This window comes from Pavona decussata, unplaced genomic scaffold (assembly GCF_977016875.1).
Source record: "Pavona decussata unplaced genomic scaffold, jaPavDecu1.1 SCAFFOLD_285, whole genome shotgun sequence".
Lineage (NCBI taxonomy): Eukaryota > Metazoa > Cnidaria > Anthozoa > Scleractinia > Agariciidae > Pavona > Pavona decussata.
This window is the reverse complement of record NW_028145686.1, coordinates 351,479-373,928: the sequence shown is the minus strand read 5'-3', so window position 1 is coordinate 373,928 and position 22,450 is coordinate 351,479. Positions and strand designations below refer to the sequence as shown.

Genomic DNA, 22,450 nt, shown 5'->3' with positions numbered 1-22,450 from the left:
GTTTATTTACATGTAATTCGCGAAGCACAATATTGAATACCTATTTGGTCACCGATTTCCTGTGATTAAATACACTGAAAATACATTGTTTTCGATCACAATCAGCGCTCTGAGCTCAATATTTTTCGTTTAACTACGTCTTAAAGTCAAGAACGTAGGGAATAAACTATAAAGATGAAAAGTACCGTATTTACTCGAATAAGCGCCGCGGCGCTTATTTAATTTTTCCTGTCTCTTGTGCGGCGCTTATTCGAGGGCGGCGCTTATTAAAAGGCTCATACCACAAAGCCAAAACATTTTGATTGTACATGCAAACGCTGACAATCTCCTTACTGTAACAGTTACAGGGAAGAGAAAGAGGGAGGTTGGGCTTGTCGTACCGGCGAAGTTTACAGCCTTCACGCAAGAACTGAAGAACGCGAACATTTTGAAGAGAGAACTGAATGAAAGAGCATATTGAGATATACTCACTTCGAACTGAAAAACATCACTATTGATGAAAATAAATTCTCATTCCTTGCTTACAACCACATTGCAGCGATTACTGTGTATTTTCATCATCTTATGGAAATACTCAAATAAGCGCCGCACCGGAGCTGCGGCGCTTATTCGAGGGCGGCGCTTATTAACCATTCCGTTCCATGTGCGGCGCTTAATCGAGGGCGGCGCTTATTCGGAGGCGGCGCTTATTCGAGTAAATACGGTACCTTTGAATTATATTCACACGCGGCTTGCTTCAGTCCGTTGGTATTTCTGAACACTTCGCCTGCTTACATTCTATTGCCAAAAATTCTTGGTGTTCCATTCAGCAATACAAAAATTGATCTTCTTTCCCATTTCACCCCATTTGGAACTCTGTTAAAAGGCGTAAAGCCAGCGATACCTTTGCTCTAATCACCATGCCTGGTCAGGTTTTGACTCAAGCGTCCCCTATCGTCTGTCGGTTTCCCTCTGGCGTCCCGAAAAGTTACGACTGTTTTTAAAATAATTCTTTTGGATTGACAACACTCTACCTGAGTGGAAGAAACGTGAACCTCTTCCAGGTCTCAAGTGAGCGTGTGATGTAGAAATGCTTGGTTGTAAAACCGCTTGTTGTCGTAAAGTTCGTAGCTGGCTTCTCCATCCTTCTGAGAAAGCGACAACTGCATACTTTACTACCCCTCCCTAACGACAAATTGTGTCAAGCACCCAGATTTTGGGTGCCACGTGACCAGCTCCAACCGGGGTCTCTCTCTCTCTCTCTCTCGCTGGGGCGGGAAGAAGAGAGACCCTGGGAACGAGGTTGGGTAAATGTGTGTCGAAAGGAATCTCAAGAATCTCAAAAAAACCCCTTCCCTTGTTAATTGCAGAGGACACGCAATAATGCACATAACACCCAACACAAATTAGGGATTGCGTTCTCGTACCTCAAACGCAAAAATGCGTGGCTGCTCCCAGTCTTCTGTTTGGATTCCAATATCACTTACTAAGATCTTGAGATTTTGCACGTTATACTACTAGCAGTAATTATAGATTATAGAGTGCGTTCAACACCTTAAATTGAAATAATTTGGCAAAAGCGTGCACCCTTTCATGTTCGTTTCAATTTGAATATTTGTTATTTTTTTGTTATCTGGCTTTTTCTGTATATTACACAAAACAAGCATCTTAATATGGCAAAATTAATAACTGTGTGTCGGAAAAACGTTTCGTCCAATTTCTGTGGAATTGTTGAACAAATGGAGAGAAATGTAGCAAAACAGTAGGAATTACTTTCCTTTGTCCTATTGCAGCCCCAAGTTGCGCGATTGTACGGCCTGGGTAAAATATTTGCAATAAACGAAGCTGAGTTTAAAATTTCAGCAGCTACGTTGTTGAACTTAAAATATTAAATAGAAAGTATTTTCGGTCCGCCTGTTGCGTGACACTGTAAAATACAGTAATGCAAATCACTTTCGGTAAAACGCTTTTAATCTTTGAGAAAAATGAAACTTACAGGCCAGCATACTATTTTGGTCTTCTACTCAAAAGGTTTTTTACTAAAATGCCGCGAAACATACGCGACTATAAAGCCGCAAAAATGCCGAACTGATACCGAATTAACCGCTGGATAAAACAATCCGCTCTTTGAACAACCGGAGCCTGATGTCAGTTTCTAATGCGTGTATATTTCAGATATTTTTGTATCACGGTTTTATACTCACGTAAATCTATTACTGAAACCTCATAAGGAGCGTAAACTCATACCGAGACAAAACTATTACCGTATTGTGCTTCGTAACTTAGCCCCGGCTTGCGTCGATGTTAAGTGAATCTCGTCGGCAGACTGAAAGCCGGGTCTGAAAGAATTTATGAATCCTTTGTACTTGAGTTGTATGACACGAAGTCTGCTAATGTACTGTGCGATCGATATCAGTGCTTGTTTTGTCTGATTTAGCACGACAACATCTTTATCGAAGGTGGATAGTTTGAAAACATTACCTCGCGGAAACAGCTAGTTGAACGCGAAATCCAAATATCTAATCCCGGGAAACTGAAATTCACAGAAACAACTTGCCCAACACGAAAAGACAAACGTGGGACTCTTTGAAACTCACGTGAGAACAAAGTAAAATTTTACTCAGCGTGTTTTACTTACAGATCGGACCCGCAGAAAACTTTTAAAGAATGATAGTAGACCTTCAGCGAAAACAGAACCCCAGCCAACGGTTGAAAATGCCGAGGACACACGAATCACCACGTGAGCCGAGCGCGTCGAAGTCAGATCTGTTGACCTTAAATATCTCTAAATGTAATTTCGTTATTTTTGGTCACTCACGGAAGCTTAAACTAGTTAGTAACGTCTCTCTTAAGGTAAATTCCTCTGCTATTGATAGGTCTGGCTCGTTTAAGTACTTGGGAGTGGTTATTAACCAAACTATGTCTTGGTCCGAGCACATTGACACTATCAGTACAAAGATCAATCAAAGGATTGGAATGATAAAGAGAATACGACATCTTCTGCCTCTACATACTAAGTTAACACTATACGATTGCTTAATCATCCCACTGTTTGACTATGGAGATACAGTGTGGGGTGATAAAAATAACAACACGCTTATGGGTCAGCTGCAAGTTCTTCAAAACAAGGCAGCCAAGGTCCTGCTTAATTTACCACCAAGAAGTTCATCAACCGAGGCACTAGATCGTCTGGACCTGAAGCCCCTCTTAAAGAGACGACACTTCCATCGCTGTATTATGATGCAAAAATATCTGCTGGGGGAAATTGATTTTAAATTTGACGTCAGACGCAATAGTAGTTTTCATTCTTATCTAACTCGTAGAAGTAATGATTTACACCTTCCTCGCGTGCGTACCAATTGGGGCAAGCAAACTTTTATTTATCAAGCCTCTAAGGACTGGAACAGCTTAGACAATGACTTTAAAAACATCAAATCATTGTCCCTTTTTAAGGCAAAGCTTAAAAGTTTGTGAATGATGATTTTTTAGCTATTTTAAATTAGTTTAATCTTGTGAAATAATTTTTAGGTAGTTTTATTTTTTACTTCATTTTTAATTTGCAGGGCCCCACTGAAAACCGCCAAGGCGAGTGGGCTCCCTGGATAAATATTATTATTATTATTATTATTATTATTATTATTATTATTATTATTATTATTATTATTATTATTATTATTATTATTATTATTATTATTATTATAGACAAACGTAAGCAAACGCCTCAGAGCGAGCGCGGAAAATGTCAGCCAACGGTTGAAAATGCCTAGGACACACGAATCACCACGCGAGTTAGCGCGTCGACAGGAATCTCAAGAATCTAAAAAAAAAACCTTCCTTATTAATTGCACAGGATATCCAATAATGCACAGAACACCCAACACAAATTAGGGGTTGCGTTCTCATACCTCGAACGCAATTATCTTCTATTTAATCAGCCAGTAACTTATCGTAACTTGCGAAGAAATCGAAAGTAATCTACAAATGCCGTGGTACGTTCGTAGGAAGTAGGCGAAGTCGCACTGCACAATTCGGCCTGCACACGAGCCACAGGTACCCATGTACCCACACGGCCCGGGCAGGAGTATTGACATTCTCCTGGATGGGTTGCTAATCCCAAGGATAGGTTTGCGATACTCATTTCCATGTATGCACTTGGTTGCCTGTAGTTGATTGACACGTCAAGTAGTCGTGAATTCCCAAAAGTCAGAGGACAGCAGATACAAAATCACTTGCCACAGTAAACCTGCAGAATAGGCGTAATTTTTTATGCATTTTACTGACGTAAGCCGTGAGACAAATATGAAGCGCGATAGAACAAAAAACGCTAGTTGCTCGTCTCACGCATGAAAAATAATGTCTGTTTTGTAGGCCAGCTACAGTCAACTGAAAAACCAGTGCACCTTCCTCGTTTGATTGAGTATTTATTTATTTATTCAGCTCATATACAACAAGATATAAATTTATGAAAATTACTCAGAAACAAGAAGCTCTGCACACAGTTGTTAAAAGTGTTGGAGATTTGTGACAGGGCTTGACAGCGTATCTCGTGACATTTAAGACCGAATGGAACTATGGACTGTCCCCTGGCTGAACGTTTGCGTACAGTATATGCTTTGAGTTCAACTGAATCTTGGATAATATGATTCAGAGCCTGAATTTCTCTTGGAAGGTACGAACTACGAACTTGGATTTACACAAATCTTTGGACTAAGACGTCCTCGTTTGAAGCGTCGTCTTATAATAAGATAGCAAAATAGTAATCGCCAAAAAAAATATTTCTAATGGTGTGTCCTGTTTTTGTAGTACTTATGTAACAGCTAAAATGATTTGCCTGTCAGGTTTTCTTTTTTTGGGGGGGGGGGGGGTGGGGTGGGGTATATATTCATATAAAGTGTTACAGTTCACGAGAGCGTTCAAAGCGGTAATATCCCATTTTATTATCTACCAAACTTAAGGATCTTTTTGGCGCCCTTTGATTGGTTAATCAAACTTCGTATAATATTTGTTATTAACCCGGCCCGGTATTGCCCCTGGCCTCGTGCGCGATTTTTTTTCCCCTGTCTGACTACACGGCTTGGTTTACATTAAAACAAATATTGTCCCCAGTGTGACTTTATGGTTATTCGTAGTAGATATTTACCACTGTCCACCTCCACCTCGGTGCCGAATAGGGAACTTAAGTAACGACGACGGCAAAGGCATCGACAACGCCACAGAACAATAGGTTTGATAAGGAAAAACAATTTATCTGTAGGTACGTTTTAAATTTTGGTACATTTCTTTTCCTTCTACAAAACAACAACGTGAAGTAACCAAATTCATGGTTTTGTAAAGAACATGAGCACAAGTAAATGAAATGTGTCTCTTTCGTAACTTGAACGCGACTCCTACTAATTGGGTTCCTGAATAGTTCGCTGTTTTTGAACAAGTTGAACGAGTTGATATAATCACGAAGTAGCAAAAATAAAATGAAGTTGTTAGTGCCGTTTTAATTGGCGTTGCCGCCGATGGTCATTGAGTTTCCTAATATTGATTTCTGATTACAAACGTGTGCTTAGTAACCTAATCCTTGGAAACAAACGAACATTGTTTAATTTTGATGCAAACGTTCCCGTTGTCAAATGCAAATGATGATGATGATCAAAAACATGTTAGTCTAGCTATAGAGAATTAAAGAAGTAGAGAAAAAGCTGCGAGGATTATTGTTGTCTCATTGTCTCGAAAGAGAATGGACTGCGCCAGAAATGTCAGTTCACTGTATTGGGGCAGCGTCGACTGTGACTGTAAAGTCCAATACTTGAGTAGAAAAAGGAAAAAAAAAAGCACTTGTGACGGTGCAAACGAACATGAGTACGTCAAGTAGTCAACCAACAGTCAACATGATTGTTCAAAACATTTGCATTTAAGAGTCTCCCGACATACGTAAGTCTCTATCACAGGTCTAGTCTCTTGGGTGGTTTCATTGGTCGACCACCATGCACGAGACGTTTACACTAGAAATAATAATAATAATAATAATAATAATAATAATAATAATAATAATAATAATAATAATAATAATAAATAAATAAATAAATTGCTGATATCAATAAAGACCTGCAAAAAAGAAAAGAGCCTGAAAAAGCTTAAAAAGCCTAAAAAGCCTAAATACAGCCACTATCTTTAAAAGTAATTTTAATTACTATTATATTCTGAAATACGAATTTAAAAATCATGACTGAGTCAAGATCCTTCATTTCGTTTGGAATATCACTCAGAAAGGAATTTCAGTTTACTAAGTGAAGCGAATGACGTGATTATCATAATGCCCGATGGACGGGGTACCTCGCTCCCACCTCAGCACCGGATGACCAAGCCCCGCAGATTAGTGACGTTCCTGTTGCAGGAACCCAGTTAGAAGCAGCCAGACCCGGAAGCACTCGAGCAAAGGAGGAACCTGCCGGGGATCCAAAAGTCAATCCCTCCTTTCCAGTGTTAACGTCTCGTGATGGTCGACCAATGAAACCACTCAAGAGACTAGACCTGTGATAGAGCCTTATGTATGTCGGGGGACTCTTAAGTGCAAAGGTATTGAACAATCATGTTGACTGTTGGTTGACCACTTGACGTACTCATGCTCGTTTGCACCGTTACAAGACAGTGCTTTTTACGTTTTGCTATATAAAACACATTATTTCCTTAATAGTTTACTTTGACAGGGAGGATGTTTATAGAAATAGTCTGCGTATTCATAGTAAAGCGGATCAGCGGTATTCTGGACATGCCTGTAGTTTGTCTTTTAAGATGAAGAAGCATGGTCGAGTGTTTATATGTAATAAAACGTTTTGTTGATCAGATATCGTTGATTTGCGCTTTTCACTTTCAGAATTTTAAGTGCCAGATTTGAGCGACATAGGTGAGATACATCGATCGATCCATCCATCCAAAATTGATTAGAGATAAGAGATCGAGGATTTGCATTTACTATACTACTTCCATGCTGCAGTTGTAGTAAACGTTTTTGGCAAAAAAGAGTGTTTTCTGGAAATTCGAACCCAGCGAAAGATAAGATATATCACCAATAACATTCGATCTACCCCCTTCAAAGAAACAGTTAAAGTTTTGTTTGGTGGACGTCAAACAAAGAAAAGTCGTTGAAATATCATTTCTGACAAGATTGCTTTCAAGGCAACATAGCCATGGAATTGACAACTTTCCTAGTTAAAAGAAGGTAAAACCTTGTTATAATTGATTTCCTTGCCAATAGGTTGATTGCACGTTACGTCATGGCGGCCATGTTGGTGGCTAGGAGCAATAAGATTTTTGTCCTCTGGTAGTTAACTTCCATTTTTATGCAAACTATGCAAACAAATTTTCTTTTGTTTAGGCTTCATCATGGCGGCAATGCAATCAACCTATTCAAACTAAAATCTGTCGTTTAAGGCCGTATTTTTCAAATTTCACTAAACGTGATAATTTGCTTACCAGCACGCATCGCTAATTATCACGTCCAATAAACTTTAAAGGTTTTATAACCTGTAAAAAACGTCCTTTCTTTTAGGTCTTTCTGTTTTTATCAGTTGATAAGGTTTCTCTGTGTGTAAACGGTTAAAAGTGTCAATTGTTTGGTTCTTTTACTTGGAAATTATCTGAGAATTCAAAATCATTTTCAGAACCAGTATGGATCGGCTTGTTTTAAAATTTAGATTCTACTAAAACAGTTTGCAAGCTTTTATTTGATTAAGCGTAAACCTTTGAAAATCAAGGCTTTAACGTTAGTCACAAAACAGTCCATTCTACATGGGCTCTTTTGTTGGGGTAGAGACAGTTTCAGACAAAAGCGTTATTCTTTAAAGTTATAGGTGAATAATCAGCGCGTACCTTTTTCAATCGCTATGTTGAATGTATTATTGTCTTTGTTATTTATTATCTGTAACCTCCTTTTGTTAACCGACAACGAACCTGTTTTTCAGCAATATTCCATGGGTAGCTAAATTCTCGGTGTTTCGTGTTTTAAATAAAGTATTGCTTTATAATTACGAGCTCCAGATCAGTTTCCACGGATTTAATTTCGCTGAGATTTGTTCAACAGGGTAACCTGCAGGGTGTTGGTTGTTTGAACGTTTTGTCACAAAATGATTTGACGTCCTGCAAAGTTATATAGCCAATTCATTTCCCACAGGTTGCAGTTAAATTTTGACCCCTGTAACTTTGACCGCATGATCCTGTTTCTTATGGGGGATAATGAAATAGCCATATAGTAATTTTGAAACAAAGTTTGGTGTAAAAAAAGGTTTAGGAGTTTAATAATTGCATTCTCTCAGTAGACGTTTATGAGGGAGGAAATTCTATCATATTCCTTTACATGTAATCTGAAGAATGGGTCCCGTATTTAAATGCGCGTTATATTGATGCTGAAAAACCTTTTCCAGGGAAGCTCAATAAAGTGTATGTATGTAATTCTGACCTTAAAATATCGTAGTTAAAACGACACTAATAATTCTTCTGTTTGGGAGGTTTTGAAAGAAGCAAACTCTCAAGCAATACACGAACAGACAGTCTAAAGGCATTGTTGTTGTGTTGTTATTTGTGTTGTACCTTTAATAGGCTCCTTTCCAAATATTAAAATTCAACCTGAAATTAAGGTCCAGAGGACCAAACAACAGAAATGAAAAAAACGTGATTATTCAGTTTCCTTTGTTTGTTTACCTCTTGGCCTCGTTATCAAGCTGAGTTTGATACATCGAAAGGAGGGTACTGCTTGTCTTTTTACGTGTCAAAGTCAGCCAACCAACTTGGGGTAACTAATTTCTTCACTCTATCAAAGTGATAACATTTCTCGTAATGAAACTTTTCTTCAGAGATTTCGTGTTTATTACAACCAAAGAAGCTTTTGTTTCCTTGTTCCTTTTGTTTTCTGGCAGGTAATTCTCTTTCACGCTTGTGGCAAAATAAATAAATCCTATTATCGAAAATAAAGAGTCCGTGTCTACTTTCTCCTTTCAGTCTTCAAAACGAGTTAATAAACTGATCCTAAAGCGTTTGATTCAATTCCCGCGCCAATATTCTTTCAAACTGTGTTGTGAAGGTATCATGGATCACGTTCTGCACAGACGAACACAACTGAATGTACATTATAAATTGCAGTTAATACATATAAGGAATTGAAACAGGCAAAGAAGATAGTGCGGGGTAATCTTCATAATCGTTTGCAGTGGGTGTTTTAGTGGGCGGAGAGCGTCATTTGCCATGACATTTAACTTTGGGAAAATAGCTCTCTGTTTCCTATATAAATGGACAGGCTTAAAATGAGAGAGGAGAAGCCGCAAACTTGGATTAATGAGACTTTTATGACGTATGTGTTTTACATGATCTTATTGAAAACAGCAAAAGTTTGAATGCTTTGCAAGCAGATGGTTAAATTTGATTGTACCAATACTTTGAGGATTATTGCATACAATATAAAATAAAGAGTGGCAAACGTGAAGAAAATGCACCATTAGGTTAGGTTTTCGAACGCTTTTCAAATCTTTGATCTCGTCAAACTGAACTTCAAATAAGAACAATTTGTATCAATGCTCTTTTATGTCGGAATTCAATCTGTTTGAAACTTGACTTAACACTGAATCAATAAAAATTATATGACGAAACCTTAAGCTCGTATGGATGAACCATAAACCTTTAAGGTTGGGCAAACAGTGTTAGGTTGATTCGTTTAAAAAACTGTTGAATTTAGTTGTAAGTTATGGAAATGGTGTTGGCAAAAATTAGAATTCCTTTCACAAAGGAAAGCTCGAGTTTATTGTGACAATACCTCCCTCAAAATGGAAGGGTCTCTTTTCCATGCCTTTGTCTAATTTCTACTTTTCAAGCCGAACACTAATTTGAGGTTCGAAGAAAATAACGACCATTCAAATTAAATCTTTCTAGAGGTTCGTCCATGTGGTGTTCTTCGTAATGTTCCTTGCGGTCAAATTCAAAGTCAAATTTGTAGCCAGGGACAGTTTGAGAGGAAGAAGAAAGAATGTCGACAGCGGAAACATGAATTGCAAGAAACAGCATACTACGGGAGACCATTTTTTTTTCCTGGGTTTACTAAATTGAAGCTCAATAAAAATATATAGCTTTATAACAGAATCTCTTTTAATTAGACTCACTTTCATCAAAATAGGACTCTTCGACATAGCAAAATGATATAATTTTCCTCAAAATTGTACGTCATTTTCGTTTCATTTATTCTTTTAGCGATTAGCTGTAGAATTATTAGTCTTTTTTTTCAGATTTTCCTTCGCAGATATATATTTTTAGCACTGTACCGGTTATATTGTTCTTCAGTTTTCTAAATGAGTACAACAACCGAACTAGCAGATAATGGTAAACTTGCCAAAAACAGGAGGCAAACCCACGCGTTTTTTGGTGAAACTGTTAATTATTCAAAGAGCAAACATGGACGTACTTGAGACCAGTGGTCTGTGGAGTAGTCATAGTACTTTGGGTAAGTCTAATAAAAAATTTAGCAAAGCCCTTCTAAATCCAACTGGTATACAAATCATCACTTTTAAATCTTTCCATAGCATTACTAAGCAATGTTTACAGAAATCGAGATTAAAGTTATTTTGTAAGACGATCTAAATACTGAGACAGAAATGTTTAACTCTTAAACTCGCTTCGTGTCAACCACACACAACTGAGTAAATTACGACAATTTTTATTTTATGAGGTACTGTTTTAGCCTGTTTTACTTTTACCGGTGGTCCTCAGTAACCTGAAAACGTAATGCATTTCTGCAATGCTAAGGAAGTCTCTTGAAGTCTCTCTTGATTGGTTCCAGGCTTGAAAGGACTTTTTTCGGTTGAAAGTTCAGTAAAAAATGAATAAGCCCTTGACTCGCTTCACAAAAGTTATTTGACCTAAGTCCTTATGAAAATTAAATGCCTTTCTCTCAATTGATAAAACTAAATCTAATTGGTTACGCGTTAAGAGTTCATTAAACACTCTCTCACGCGGAAACCGGAAACCTTCTTTGGCAAATTTGTTTCTATAAGTACGATCGCAGTGGTTTAGTCCCTTACATTGCGTGTTCAGTGCTTTCCGAAAAACACAGCGGGCATATCAAGAAGTTTGAATGAACAAAATTGAGGTAAGACCCTCTACACATTTTGCACATTTAAAGCCTCAGCTTCGGACAAATCTTTCTAAATCATGATTTTGATTTCTGTTCTCCTCTTCAAAATTGCTAGAGTAATTAAAGGTGCAAACTGGCACACCTACTATTTGACAAGGAATTCGGACTCTCCGCCAGGGTATTTCTTTACTGAATTGGTTTTAAAACTGGATGAATTCATATCACGACATAATGTCAAAAGACAGTTGAGCAAACAAGACTACTATCTAAGAAGGAATTATAGAATATTTTCTACTGAAAAACATTGGATGTCGGATGAATAGGATTGGTTAACGGTTATATGCAAAATCGTATTTAGTGTGACAAGAAACAAATTAACGGCAGGGGAAAGCATTTGTTTCGTAACCAAATTGATGTCAAATGGATTTTCTGATGCTTTTTTTGTTAAAAAATATAGGATCATTAAAACTTTTTAAGACAGTCGGCCAAGCACATGCCTGACGGCATTGCTTGTTAACATTCCCTCTTAATACTGTCGATATTTGGGATTTACGTTTTTACCATTTCCTTTAATTTTACTTCAAACTTTGGATTGTATCACCATTAAGCGATCTGTAACAGCTAAAATAAGAGGCCAGTTTTTAAAGAACACTGTACTACTCCGTCAGTGAGTGTTGAAACAAAAATTGGGCGTTTTATGATGAACTGACATTGTAGGGGAAACTGGCTATCGTAAAGAATATTTAAACGGTGAAGCTATGCTATTTGTGAAAACATGGCAACACGAGGTTGAAAGATGAATTACTCCTCTAAATTTTGGCCAATTTACCGTGTCGCCCATATAGGGAAATCCCAGAGGCTATCATGTACTCGTTAGAACCATTTAATAGTAATTTTATTTGGACGTCTAACAAATTGATCAATGAGATTCCTCTCTCATTCAAATAACCATGCAGCCTAACTAATCAGAGAATGACTCCGAACCCACTTCATTCATTTCAGGGAGATATCGTCAACAGTTTTTTAAGGCAATTTTAACCAGAAGCGAAATTCATGCTTTTGGTGATAGTGTTTATTGTCTTTGGTTAGCGTACTACAATATTTAAGTCCAACTGATAACACCAAAGGTCACTTTGTTTAAACTATACACAAATGAAAGAAATATGAGCACAAAGCCAATTCTATGATTATTATTTTTTTAGTGAACAACACCTTAACCTCTCTCGTGTTTGTTCGGGTGATCAGTAACATGAGAAATTAATGCAATACCTTGAGGTTAATTAAGCCTTGTGATTAGCTTAGGATTTCGGGGTTTTGTTTCAAATTTTTTTTAAGCGGAAATGGTTCTGAGAGGCCTTTGACGAATTACCTCAGAAAAGGTTTCATTTGAAAAATTAGTTCCTCTCACGAGAGTTATTTGATCTAAGGCCTCATAAAAATTAAATCCATTCCTCTCAGTTGACAAAACTAGCTCTAATAGGTTTAGCATTAGGAGTTCATTGAGCAGCAGTTCAACCAGAAACCGGAAACTTTCCGGCTACCCAATCATCTGTGTTTACTGAGCTTCAATGAGCTTTCTCACTGAGCAACCCAAGAAGACTGAGGGAATAAAATCAAGTGAAAACCTTCATTTGCGATTCTGGCAAATATTGTTAAATCAACGATGTTGAATTCCTCTTTGCTATTTAACATTAGCTGTATTTAGTACTTGTTGCAATTAGTTATGTTGAAGAAAACCTTAGTGTTAATTATTCCTCCTCTGACCACGCATTTCAACGGGCGGCAAAGCGGATTGTTTTCATTAAACAAATACAATCTCTGATGTGAACAACCTTTCTTCCTGTGCTGCTCAAACGAAAAGTCACAGAAAACGTTCTTGACTGCACGAATTTTTTGAGTGGTGGCCGCGAATATTAGAACCGTAGGTCCACGAGTGCTCTTCTTAAACTAATATTTCAAAAAAAAAAAAAAAAAAGGAATGTCAACCAACGATACACATACTGATTAAATTTTGAATCCAATCATTCATCTGAAAGTGAATACAGTATTTCTTCGATTAACCGCCCTGGGCGCTTATTTAATTTTGGTGACCATGAGGGTGGGCGCTTACCATTTTCCCCCGACATTTTCAGCAAGGGCATTTTTAGAGAATAACAAAACAAGGGATAACAAGTTCATTTGGCTTCAACCAGACAAAACAAAGTGCAAAAGGTAACATAAACAAAGCATAAACAAGACAAAAGTTCATCGACTACCGTATCTGAAACCAATTTTGGAACACAACTGACGCTCCTCTTACTTCACGCTGGGCTAGTACAGAAACGTTTTTTTTTTTTTTTTGCTGTTGTTGTTGGGAGGGGGTTGGGATGGGCGCTTATTAACTTTTGGGGTTTTCAGGCTGGGCGTTAATTCGCGGTATAAAAAAATTCATACATTTGAACTGCGGGAGAAAGAATGAATAAGTGAGTGATCATCGCAACCTTAAATGCATAGAGTCATAGTGAAAATTTTGAAAGCTTTCTCGCCTTAAGACAAGATAATCTTATAACAATATTCCAGTCAACGATGAGTTTCAGTCCCAAATTTATTTGTCGAGACATAAAGCTAGAGTCTAAGAATTAAAAGCCTCCCGTGATTTCACAATAAAATAATAAATCAGAACTGGTTTTTAGACTTCACTTTTTTGGCTTTTCGAAGTGATATTGTCATCATTAAGAAGGCAACGTGCCGCACGGATCTCCCCTTAACGAGTTTCCCGTCACGGCTCATATGAAATCGATTGTTCGAAAGCCGATTAACGCTAATCCCCGATTAAGAATTAACCGAGGTTTTCATCTCTCTCATTGAAAATGTTTTTTAAAGCTAATTTAAGTTAACGGCCGAGAAAAGTCTAACTCAAAACTGAGGAACAGAAATCTTTTGAAGAGTCTTCATTGATTAAAAAATAAACTCTAATCAAAGTTCACGTTAACAACGATTAGATTGATCGGGATTCGAACGACTCGGCCTAGAGAATTACCGCTGCAGTATATGTTAAAGTGCCAAAGTGAACCGATGAATTTCCTCCTGAGTATTAGTGGGAGAGGTGAAGTGAATCAAACCCACGGCCTTCGAGTATGCATGACCGAAATTTGCTCCACCAACTGAGCTACGAGGCCAGACGGGAGCAAGCCGTGGGTGATAATGGTGGTAATAGGGCATTTTCATGATGGCGGCATTTGACTACAACTACCAGAATTCATTTTGTTGTCCTTTTCAAATTCAAATTTTGTAATCCCAGTGGAGAGCAAAGAACAATAAGCTCTAATTAGCATGAGAAAATAAAAAAAAACTGAAGGATTCTGGTAGTTGGAGTCAAATGACGCCATGGTGAAAATGTCCCATTGCAGCAATGTGAATGTGAAGCGTACAATGAATATACAATGAATGAGCGGTACTCGCTTAGATGAAAGAAAACTCCTCTAAGTATCGTCAAGTAGTTGAGAATGAGGATTTTTTTTTCCCAACATTAGGAAAAGACTGCAACCTTCAAAACCTTATTAGTCGTGATTTCGGGCGGCTTTTCCATCTTTAAATAAATATAAGCCTTGTTTATCAGACTGAAAGCTAAGGCCAATGGCTGAATTCACTCTTCTTCGTGAAGCTCTTATTATAGTTTTCAGTGGGCACAAGCAATGCCTTCTATTAAGAAGTAAAAATAGGGTAGAAACCTGTAGTTACGCTTTTGCAATAAGCGTAATGCATAATTTAACAAATGCTAAATCCAAGTAAACATTTTTAACAATTGGTCCTTTAAAGAACTATTGAATAAAAATGTGTTCAGAAATGCACCTCATTCATTCATTGCCAAATTTGCAAGGATTCAGATTCAGATTTATTTCAAGATCTCTTTAAACGTGTTTACTGTACCATTGAGCAATGAAAGGACGCACCTTGAGACTGTGAGGAATCGCTCGTAACTAAAAGTCAGGAGAACAATCCTCTTAACGGTTTTCTTAACGGATTTTCCTTTTTAGAAACGCATACCATAGTAAGAACAAATCTTTAGAGTATAGCTTTTATACCTTCATTGAGGTGTTGTTAGACCGACTATCATCTGTCTTTAAAATATAAGAACGCATTGGTGCGGCGGATAAAAATGGCGCCAGGTATTCTGCCACGTTTTCTGTCAAAAGGAAAAGTTAAACCTGTGAAGACGATTTAGCGTAGGTAAGGCCTGAGAGGCTTTTGGCCAAACGCTAACGACGGCTATACTTTTTTCTCCCGTTGCAATTTGTTGGCGGTATCGGTTACCGTCCGGCAATGACAAACGACAAGTTCAGATATACAGTAACTGCAGTGAGCAGCTGTTTTTTGTTTTGTTTTGTTTTTTTGATATACGATATATATGTAAAATTTGAAATTGTTATTGCGAAAAGTTGTAAATTCAAAAACATCACCTAATTTTTCGATAAATGAAATGTGCCACACGTCTGCGAACATGAAGGCGTTTGAAAAATTTTTAGCGAATCGGTTTCCAAAAGGTGTTAGTCTTTCTTCCTATAAATAAATTAAAGTGTCGTTTTGCTTCGCTTAACTTGTTGGACTATGAGCTCATAAGAATTAGAAATGCATTTCTGTCTTGTGAAGCGATTCACGGTACTGGGAACAGAAAAGCTACCAGAAGGTAGTTTACCAATAAGCTTTGGACAAGGTATCAGATCAAGAATTTCCGGTCTGATAAATGAAGCAAAAAGAACTCTGAATGGTTCATAACATTGTCTTCTCTATGAGCTCATAAAAATTAAATGTATTATTTTCATTACGAAGCTGAATCTTATTGGTTAAAGATAAGGGGATCGCTCATGCGGAACTCAAACAACTGTTTTGACCGGTCACTCTGACCGACATAAATAACGGGTAAATCCAAATCTTATCTCACACTTTCTCAAGTCTTTTGTCAGAAGACTGGTAGACGAAAGCAGGTAAGTTGTCCGTGCAAATTTGGACTTTTATTCAGGCGTTGGCTTTTTTGTCATATTTTAGCTAAGGAAGATCATTAGCAACGTAAATTGTTCATTTAGAAACACTGTTTCTTGGTTTTCTTTAGTTTACTGGCAAAAAACTTCATAAAGGTATTTAATTTGTACATCTATTGCATTAATATTTTTGCCTTTCATACCCAATACAACTCTTAGTGCGTCTTCAAACCATCTGTAAAAGAAGTGACATATCGAAAAACGATGCAAACGGTAAAATACATGCAAAAGGGAAAAAAAGAGTTAATAGAAATAAGTCTAGAATAACAAAAGATCAAGTGAATCGCAACTTTCCTTTTAAGATAAGATAAGATAAGATAAGATAAGATACTGTATTTAACGATGGAAACCTACGCTTAGCTATGGTTAATTACAACGCGCACCAGCTAGTTTACAAGTATGCTACGATTTTTAAAAATGATGAAACATTAACTAGACAGCAAAAACATTAAAAGTGATAAAACTATATACAATAAAACTATTTACAGGATAAGAAAGCAAGTATTCACAAGATGCTACTTTGTCCGAGATAATCGGTTATAATCGTTGACGTTCCAATTGCGTTTAGTAAGCTATTCCAAAGCCTGGGCGACTGATAACGCTATGACTTAAGTCCAAACCTAGTGTTGTTAACCTTTGGCATTGTTAGAATATCTTTTCCTCTCAAGGCATATGTGTTTTCACTTAGTGATATCAACTCCCTCAGACTTTACGGGTTTGCACTGTAATAAACTGTGCAAAGGATTTTATGTAGCCTTTTAGTTTTGATAAAATAATTCCATCCAGTATTAAAAGAAAACATCCTTTGATTGTCATCGAGCTAGGTTTAAATATATTTTTTAAAATATATTTCTAAATATATCTAAGTACTTTTTTAAATAGCGAGAGTAAGTCATAAAATTTGACTTGAAGAATGTTTTTTTTTCTTTTTTTACCAACAGGTTCAATGGCGTTTATATGGTATTTCGTGGCCTACATACTTTTGGTAGTGAGAGACATTCATGCACAAAGAACTGGTATTTTTTTTCTACTTATTAATTTTTCATTCTCATTCTTTGTCCCATGAGTATTTTTAGTGATTAAACAATTTCAAGAATCGAGTAAGGGTTACAAATTTAACGATTTTTCATTACCGCGCTTCGTGAATTTTCACCCTTTGTAATGCAACTATGTCACATCACCAAAGCGGTGCTGCGGATTAAACAAAATTGATGTTGCCACGGTTGCCATCGTGTCATTCACTGACCGTGATGTGTTCTTACTATATCAGAAATTTTTGTTGTTGCGCACTTACATCTATTAATTGAAGGTTTTGGCTTGTCCACAGCAAAATTTAATATTTGAGATAAATATTATCACTTGTTTAGTTCGGCTGTCAGCTCATCTATTCTCCGATGTTTTGGAAAGAAATAGATCTCAAATTTGTCTCTTTCAATGGGATATTTCATCGACATCTATTTAATAAGCAAAATATTACAATTGGCCGCTTGTGGATACGTGACAATGGTCTAAAAGGATTGAAATGAAACACTTGTAAAACAGCTCATTGCCAGAAACATTGAAACACATTAAAAGTCATTCTTATTTCATAGCATTTCCATAAAAGCCTGCTGCAACTTCACTTAAATTTTTCCGGTGATTTTCATGGACGGCCTTGCGATCTTTTCGTTTTTCGTAATTTTCGTAAGTTTTCTAGTCTCGTGTCGAAGTCTTTCTAGTCTCGTGTCGAAGTCTCGTGTCGTGCCTTCCACGAACCTCAGTTGCATTTCTTCCTCAACTTTCTAAAATTTGGCCTCGTGAAGTTTCGCGATTTTCTTTTTTTTCATTGAAATTCAAAGGACCTTATTGAAAATTTGTCAGTTTTGTAATTTTTGCAGCTGAGTTCAATTCTGGACATATCTCTTAAAAGCTTTTGCTTGATTTTTTAATCTGTATATTGAGCGAAATAAATTGCGTTATATTGTAATTTTCTTTCATTGCATTGCGTTGCTTTTCATTCTAAAATCCCCCAAGTGTCACCAAACTTGCCCTTAGAAACCAATGAGAGTGTTTATTGTCTCTTTTAGAAAATCCTTTTTCATCCACTCTTTATTATTTCTATTTCTTTTTTCCATTGCAGTTTATACGTTCGAGGAGGCCAGCCACTTGAATGCCTTCAGTGCATCATCGACCTCAACACTGGCACGTTCCACAACTCGGTATAAGGACGGCACACATTCTTTGAAGTGGACTTGGGCGAGTGGTGATGAAATCACGCATTCAATCTCAGTAAGTTTCAGAAAGAGTGATCCAACATGTGCTAATAATTGTCTTTGTTTTTGTAATACTAATGATAATAACAATAATTACAATGATAATTAGTAATAGTAGTAGTAGTTATTATAGTTATTGATGGTTTGCATGTGACGTTATGGCGGCCATGTTGGTGTACAGGAACAATAAGATTTTTCTCCTCTAGGAGTTAACCTCCATTTTTATGCAAACTATGTCAACGAATTTTCTTTTGTTTGTACGCCAACATGGCGGCGATGCAAACGACCTATAGTTTATATGGCGCGATCTAAAAACGCCTCACATTTGTATCTTTAGGGGGAACTTTGTAAGTCTTTAGGATAAATAATCACTTTATTATGATTCTGCTTTAGATAAATAAATACTAAAGAAAATTTCTAAGGAACTCTAATAAAGTTTAGATGACCTTTAATCCTTGTTAGTCTTCTCATAAACTTCAAATTTTTGAGAAACATTTCTCACAATGTCATTGATAAGAGGTATTTTATCAGCCAGTGACACAAGTATAGTAGGGTTTAAGGAAATCCGCACTACCAACAGCAGTCCAATCTATGAACTTTCAGATGCTCTACCACTGAGCCACAGGACAATTGAGAGAGCTAGAGGCCATTAACCTAGCTTCATGTGACAAAAGTCATGCACACTGCTAGGATTTAATGTCGATGAGTGTACATGCATGTGAAAGAATGTGAGATAGGTGTTTTTTGATGAGGGTAATCTTAAACGAGGATGCCAACATCACAAAAATAGTTTACAGAAGGGTCCTCTAAAATGAAAAGTCAGTGACACAGACCAAGAGAGGATCTCTTGCACAGACATACTGGCTGTGCCTGTATGCGTGCCTCTGTTACTGACTGAAAAATACATCTATCAGTTATAATATCGGTGTAAAACATAACATCATATTTGTTTCATATATTCCACATTGCTTCGAACTGATGCCTCCACCGCTTAATTCCAAGGGAGATCATTAGAACAACTGAACGTCCTTTGTTTCTAATGATCTCTGGCAACTTTCAGATTACTTTATAGTTTTATTTATACTTCACCACAAAATAACTAGTTTTGTCACCCTAGCAAAACTTTGAAACGTTATAGGTGATACGCCTTTTTCACTACCTTTGTCTGTCTTTTAATAGAGTTTCAGTAAGTATTTCAAACTATCAATTACTCAATCAGAATTTTTCTAACGTGTGCAACCTTGGGATCAATGTTTTTTTTTTAATTCTTCAGCCGGCCATCAGTGGATCAGAGCTTAGAGGAGGAGGAATCAAACTGTGGCTTTACAACACCAATAAACGCTCAGGAGAAAGTCTAACAGTCTCTTTTCGTGACTCGACGGGCACTATATCACAGTTCACTATAAACCTGGATTTCACGGTATTCACAACCTCGTTTGCTGCTTTAACGTCCACTCTAAAAGGGCGATTCACGTACAATCGTACCTTTAAACACCCGTGTAAATGGTTTAAACGCAGGAGTCGTGTCATACGTAGGTAAATTACATGATCATCTGACAAGATGATCATATAAGATAAGATGACATTGTTTGGTGTTTCGACAACCCGAGGAGAAGTCATCGTCACAGTAAAGTGAATTGTGAATCGTTGGCTGATGGTATTTAATTAGTGTTAGATTTTGGCTGCTGCCGGGTAGCTGATATGGATTTATTTATGTACTTTAACCGGTGGCTGAATCCTTCGTGAATAACTTCTGCTTAGTAGTTATCGGGTTGGCTTTGAGATTTCAAATGCTATGTTCTAGGCCCTAAACCCTCACCCTAACTTGAACGCTAAACGATTACGAAAAGTAACGAGTATTCTTGTGATTCCATAATACATAAAGAAAACATCTTAATGACCCCCTGTTTTCATATATCGGCACTGAACTAGAAATTGAAATTTTTCAGTTTTTGTCAGTGGAGGAATGAAAACCGGAAGATTTCGAGAGAAAACGCGCAGAGCTATCAAGACCCAACAACAATCTAAACACGCGCATGACGCTTTGTTTGTTTGTTTGTCAGTTTGTGTTGTTTTTTTAATTATGATGTAATAATCGACATTTCCCTGGTTTCCGACAGATTCATAAAGTTATTTTTTCCTGTACCGTACATTTTATTGGATTTTTCTCGGATTTCTATTCCCATGTTTTTCCCACTTTACAAATCTACATAATCACAAATTACTTTGCCTTTCTCTACCTTGTTTCAAGGGCTGGCGAGCAGTTTGGGTCTCGTACAATGAAGCTTTAACGGGCAGCCGAAGAAACATAGACACCATGAAAATAACTGCACCCACAACTTCTTCAACAATCCACGCTTTCTACTTTGATCTCATTCGCTTGGTGAATAGATTGAGAGGACAATCACGTGACACTATTGTGCCAACGATTACTCCACTCTACACTCCAAATAATTTTTGGCAACAAACTTATCGCTGGAGTCAGGTAAATTGCTGATTTTTTTATTTTTATTATTATTTTTTTTTTATATACTACAGGTCACGTTTTATTTTATTGCAGAAGTTGCGTGATGGAAACTCCATACAGTTTCTTATAGTTTTTAAGAGCGTAAAATATGGACTTTACTGACTGTTGCATCCATGGTCCTACTAAGCAGAGCGAAAAGGCACAGACACACCAAAATAACGATATTCGTCGAAAATGTATTGTAAGCATCGGGAAACTTGCTAAACCATAACCCTTGCAAGCTAAATCTTTCATAAAGCAATGTTCAGTTTTATTATTCCAGTTTCCGGACTCTAGATATTACAATAAAAATATTTTGAAATAACTTAATTTCTTTTCGCATCTAATGTTTTAATGGATATAAGTCTGTTTGTAAAATGTAGTTGTCCTCAACAGCGATTGTATCAATTGAGCGACTTTCTGAGCATCGTTTTGAACTTCTAGTACTTGCCCGGACGGTCATCGTTCCTTCAACCTTCAACCAATTCGCAAAACTGAACTTAGATTTTTATTTCACCAGGTTAAAGACTAGAACGTGTTTTCATTTTAGCTTCAACTTGAGTCTCTTTGAAATAATCTGGATAAGTGTATTTTAACCATTTTGCTCCTAACAGGCCACTCCAACAGCTATCACTGATCAAACTCCCAGTGAGACCAAATTGGCTGACATGAACTTGATTGCAACGAGACTGGACAACTGGTTCGTAAAACAGTCGCAGACATCAAACCAGTTTACAGGAAACGTGAAAAGGAGATGGGATTCTCTACAGGGTGACGTGAACAGAGCAAACACAGAGTTTGCTGCCCTGAACATTGCCAAAAGCGCGGCTGGTGTGATTACCGGTGTGTATTTTGAGACAATATTCTCTAAAGCGGATTCCTAAAGCTGGTAACCAACGGTCCAACATTTGTTGAACGGTGTGTCATGCAGTGTTGAATGGTAAACAGTAGGCCGTTCAACATGTTGAACGTTGTTGAACGCAGGTGAACGAAATAGAAATGAATTCTATATTCTACTCAACAAGTTGCCACTTGTTGAACGGCGCTAACCAGACGTTTTCCAGTCTCAAGCTGGTGACACACGGTTCAACATCGTGTTACATTTGTTGCTCAACAACTATTGCACGATGTTGAACCGTGTGTCACCAGCTTAAGATTATACTTCAGTTTTAGTATAGGGATTCATTCTGGGTACAGATATTGATAATTCGGAATCTTGAATGCCTCCCTTTTCCTTTTGTTTGAATACTTTGTAAGCTTGATTGAAATGGAAACAATTTTCGAGGTGGTTTTTGTAAACAGTCTGAGAGTAAGGCAAGAGTAGCCGCCTCATATTTATTCTGAGAAAAATAAATTATAAGCAGCATAACCTCAAGATTTTCAACTTTTCACACAAAAAAGGCCACGCCATTTTGGTGGGACAATCACTTAAATACGTTACCCAAACTCAAACTGATCATGAATTGACTGAAACCTCAAAATAATGGTTTACAACTGTTAGAGGAAACTAAACTGACATCGTGACTCTTATGCCTTCCTTATACATGTTTCAATGAACATGAAGATTATATCGTTGATATATAAAGCAACA

General features: G+C 37.2%; 2 protein-coding genes across 3 annotated transcripts in view; both read left to right on the top strand.

The window, feature by feature from the left end:
- The first annotated feature begins 10,959 nt into the window (after positions 1 to 10,959).
- LOC146455141 (uncharacterized) overlaps positions 10,960 to 22,450 on the top strand; it is a 61,563-nt gene continuing 50,072 nt past the window's right edge. For both annotated transcript variants that reach the window (XM_085094588.1, XM_085094587.1), the window contains exons 1-6: positions 10,960 to 11,098; positions 17,043 to 17,117; positions 18,221 to 18,369; positions 19,627 to 19,773; positions 20,605 to 20,838; positions 21,474 to 21,702. In XM_085094588.1, the coding sequence (XP_084950714.1) occupies positions 17,048 to 17,117; positions 18,221 to 18,369; positions 19,627 to 19,773; positions 20,605 to 20,838; positions 21,474 to 21,702 (829 nt within the window). In that variant the 5' untranslated portion in view covers positions 10,960 to 11,098; positions 17,043 to 17,047. The remainder of the gene's footprint in view (positions 11,099 to 17,042; positions 17,118 to 18,220; positions 18,370 to 19,626; positions 19,774 to 20,604; positions 20,839 to 21,473; positions 21,703 to 22,450) is intronic.
- The window catches only part of LOC146455139 (uncharacterized), a 93,261-nt gene continuing 81,818 nt past the window's right edge, over positions 11,008 to 22,450 (top strand). Inside the window, exon 1 of the mRNA XM_085094584.1 lies at positions 11,008 to 11,098. The gene's annotated coding sequence lies outside the window, so the exon portion shown is untranslated. The remainder of the gene's footprint in view (positions 11,099 to 22,450) is intronic.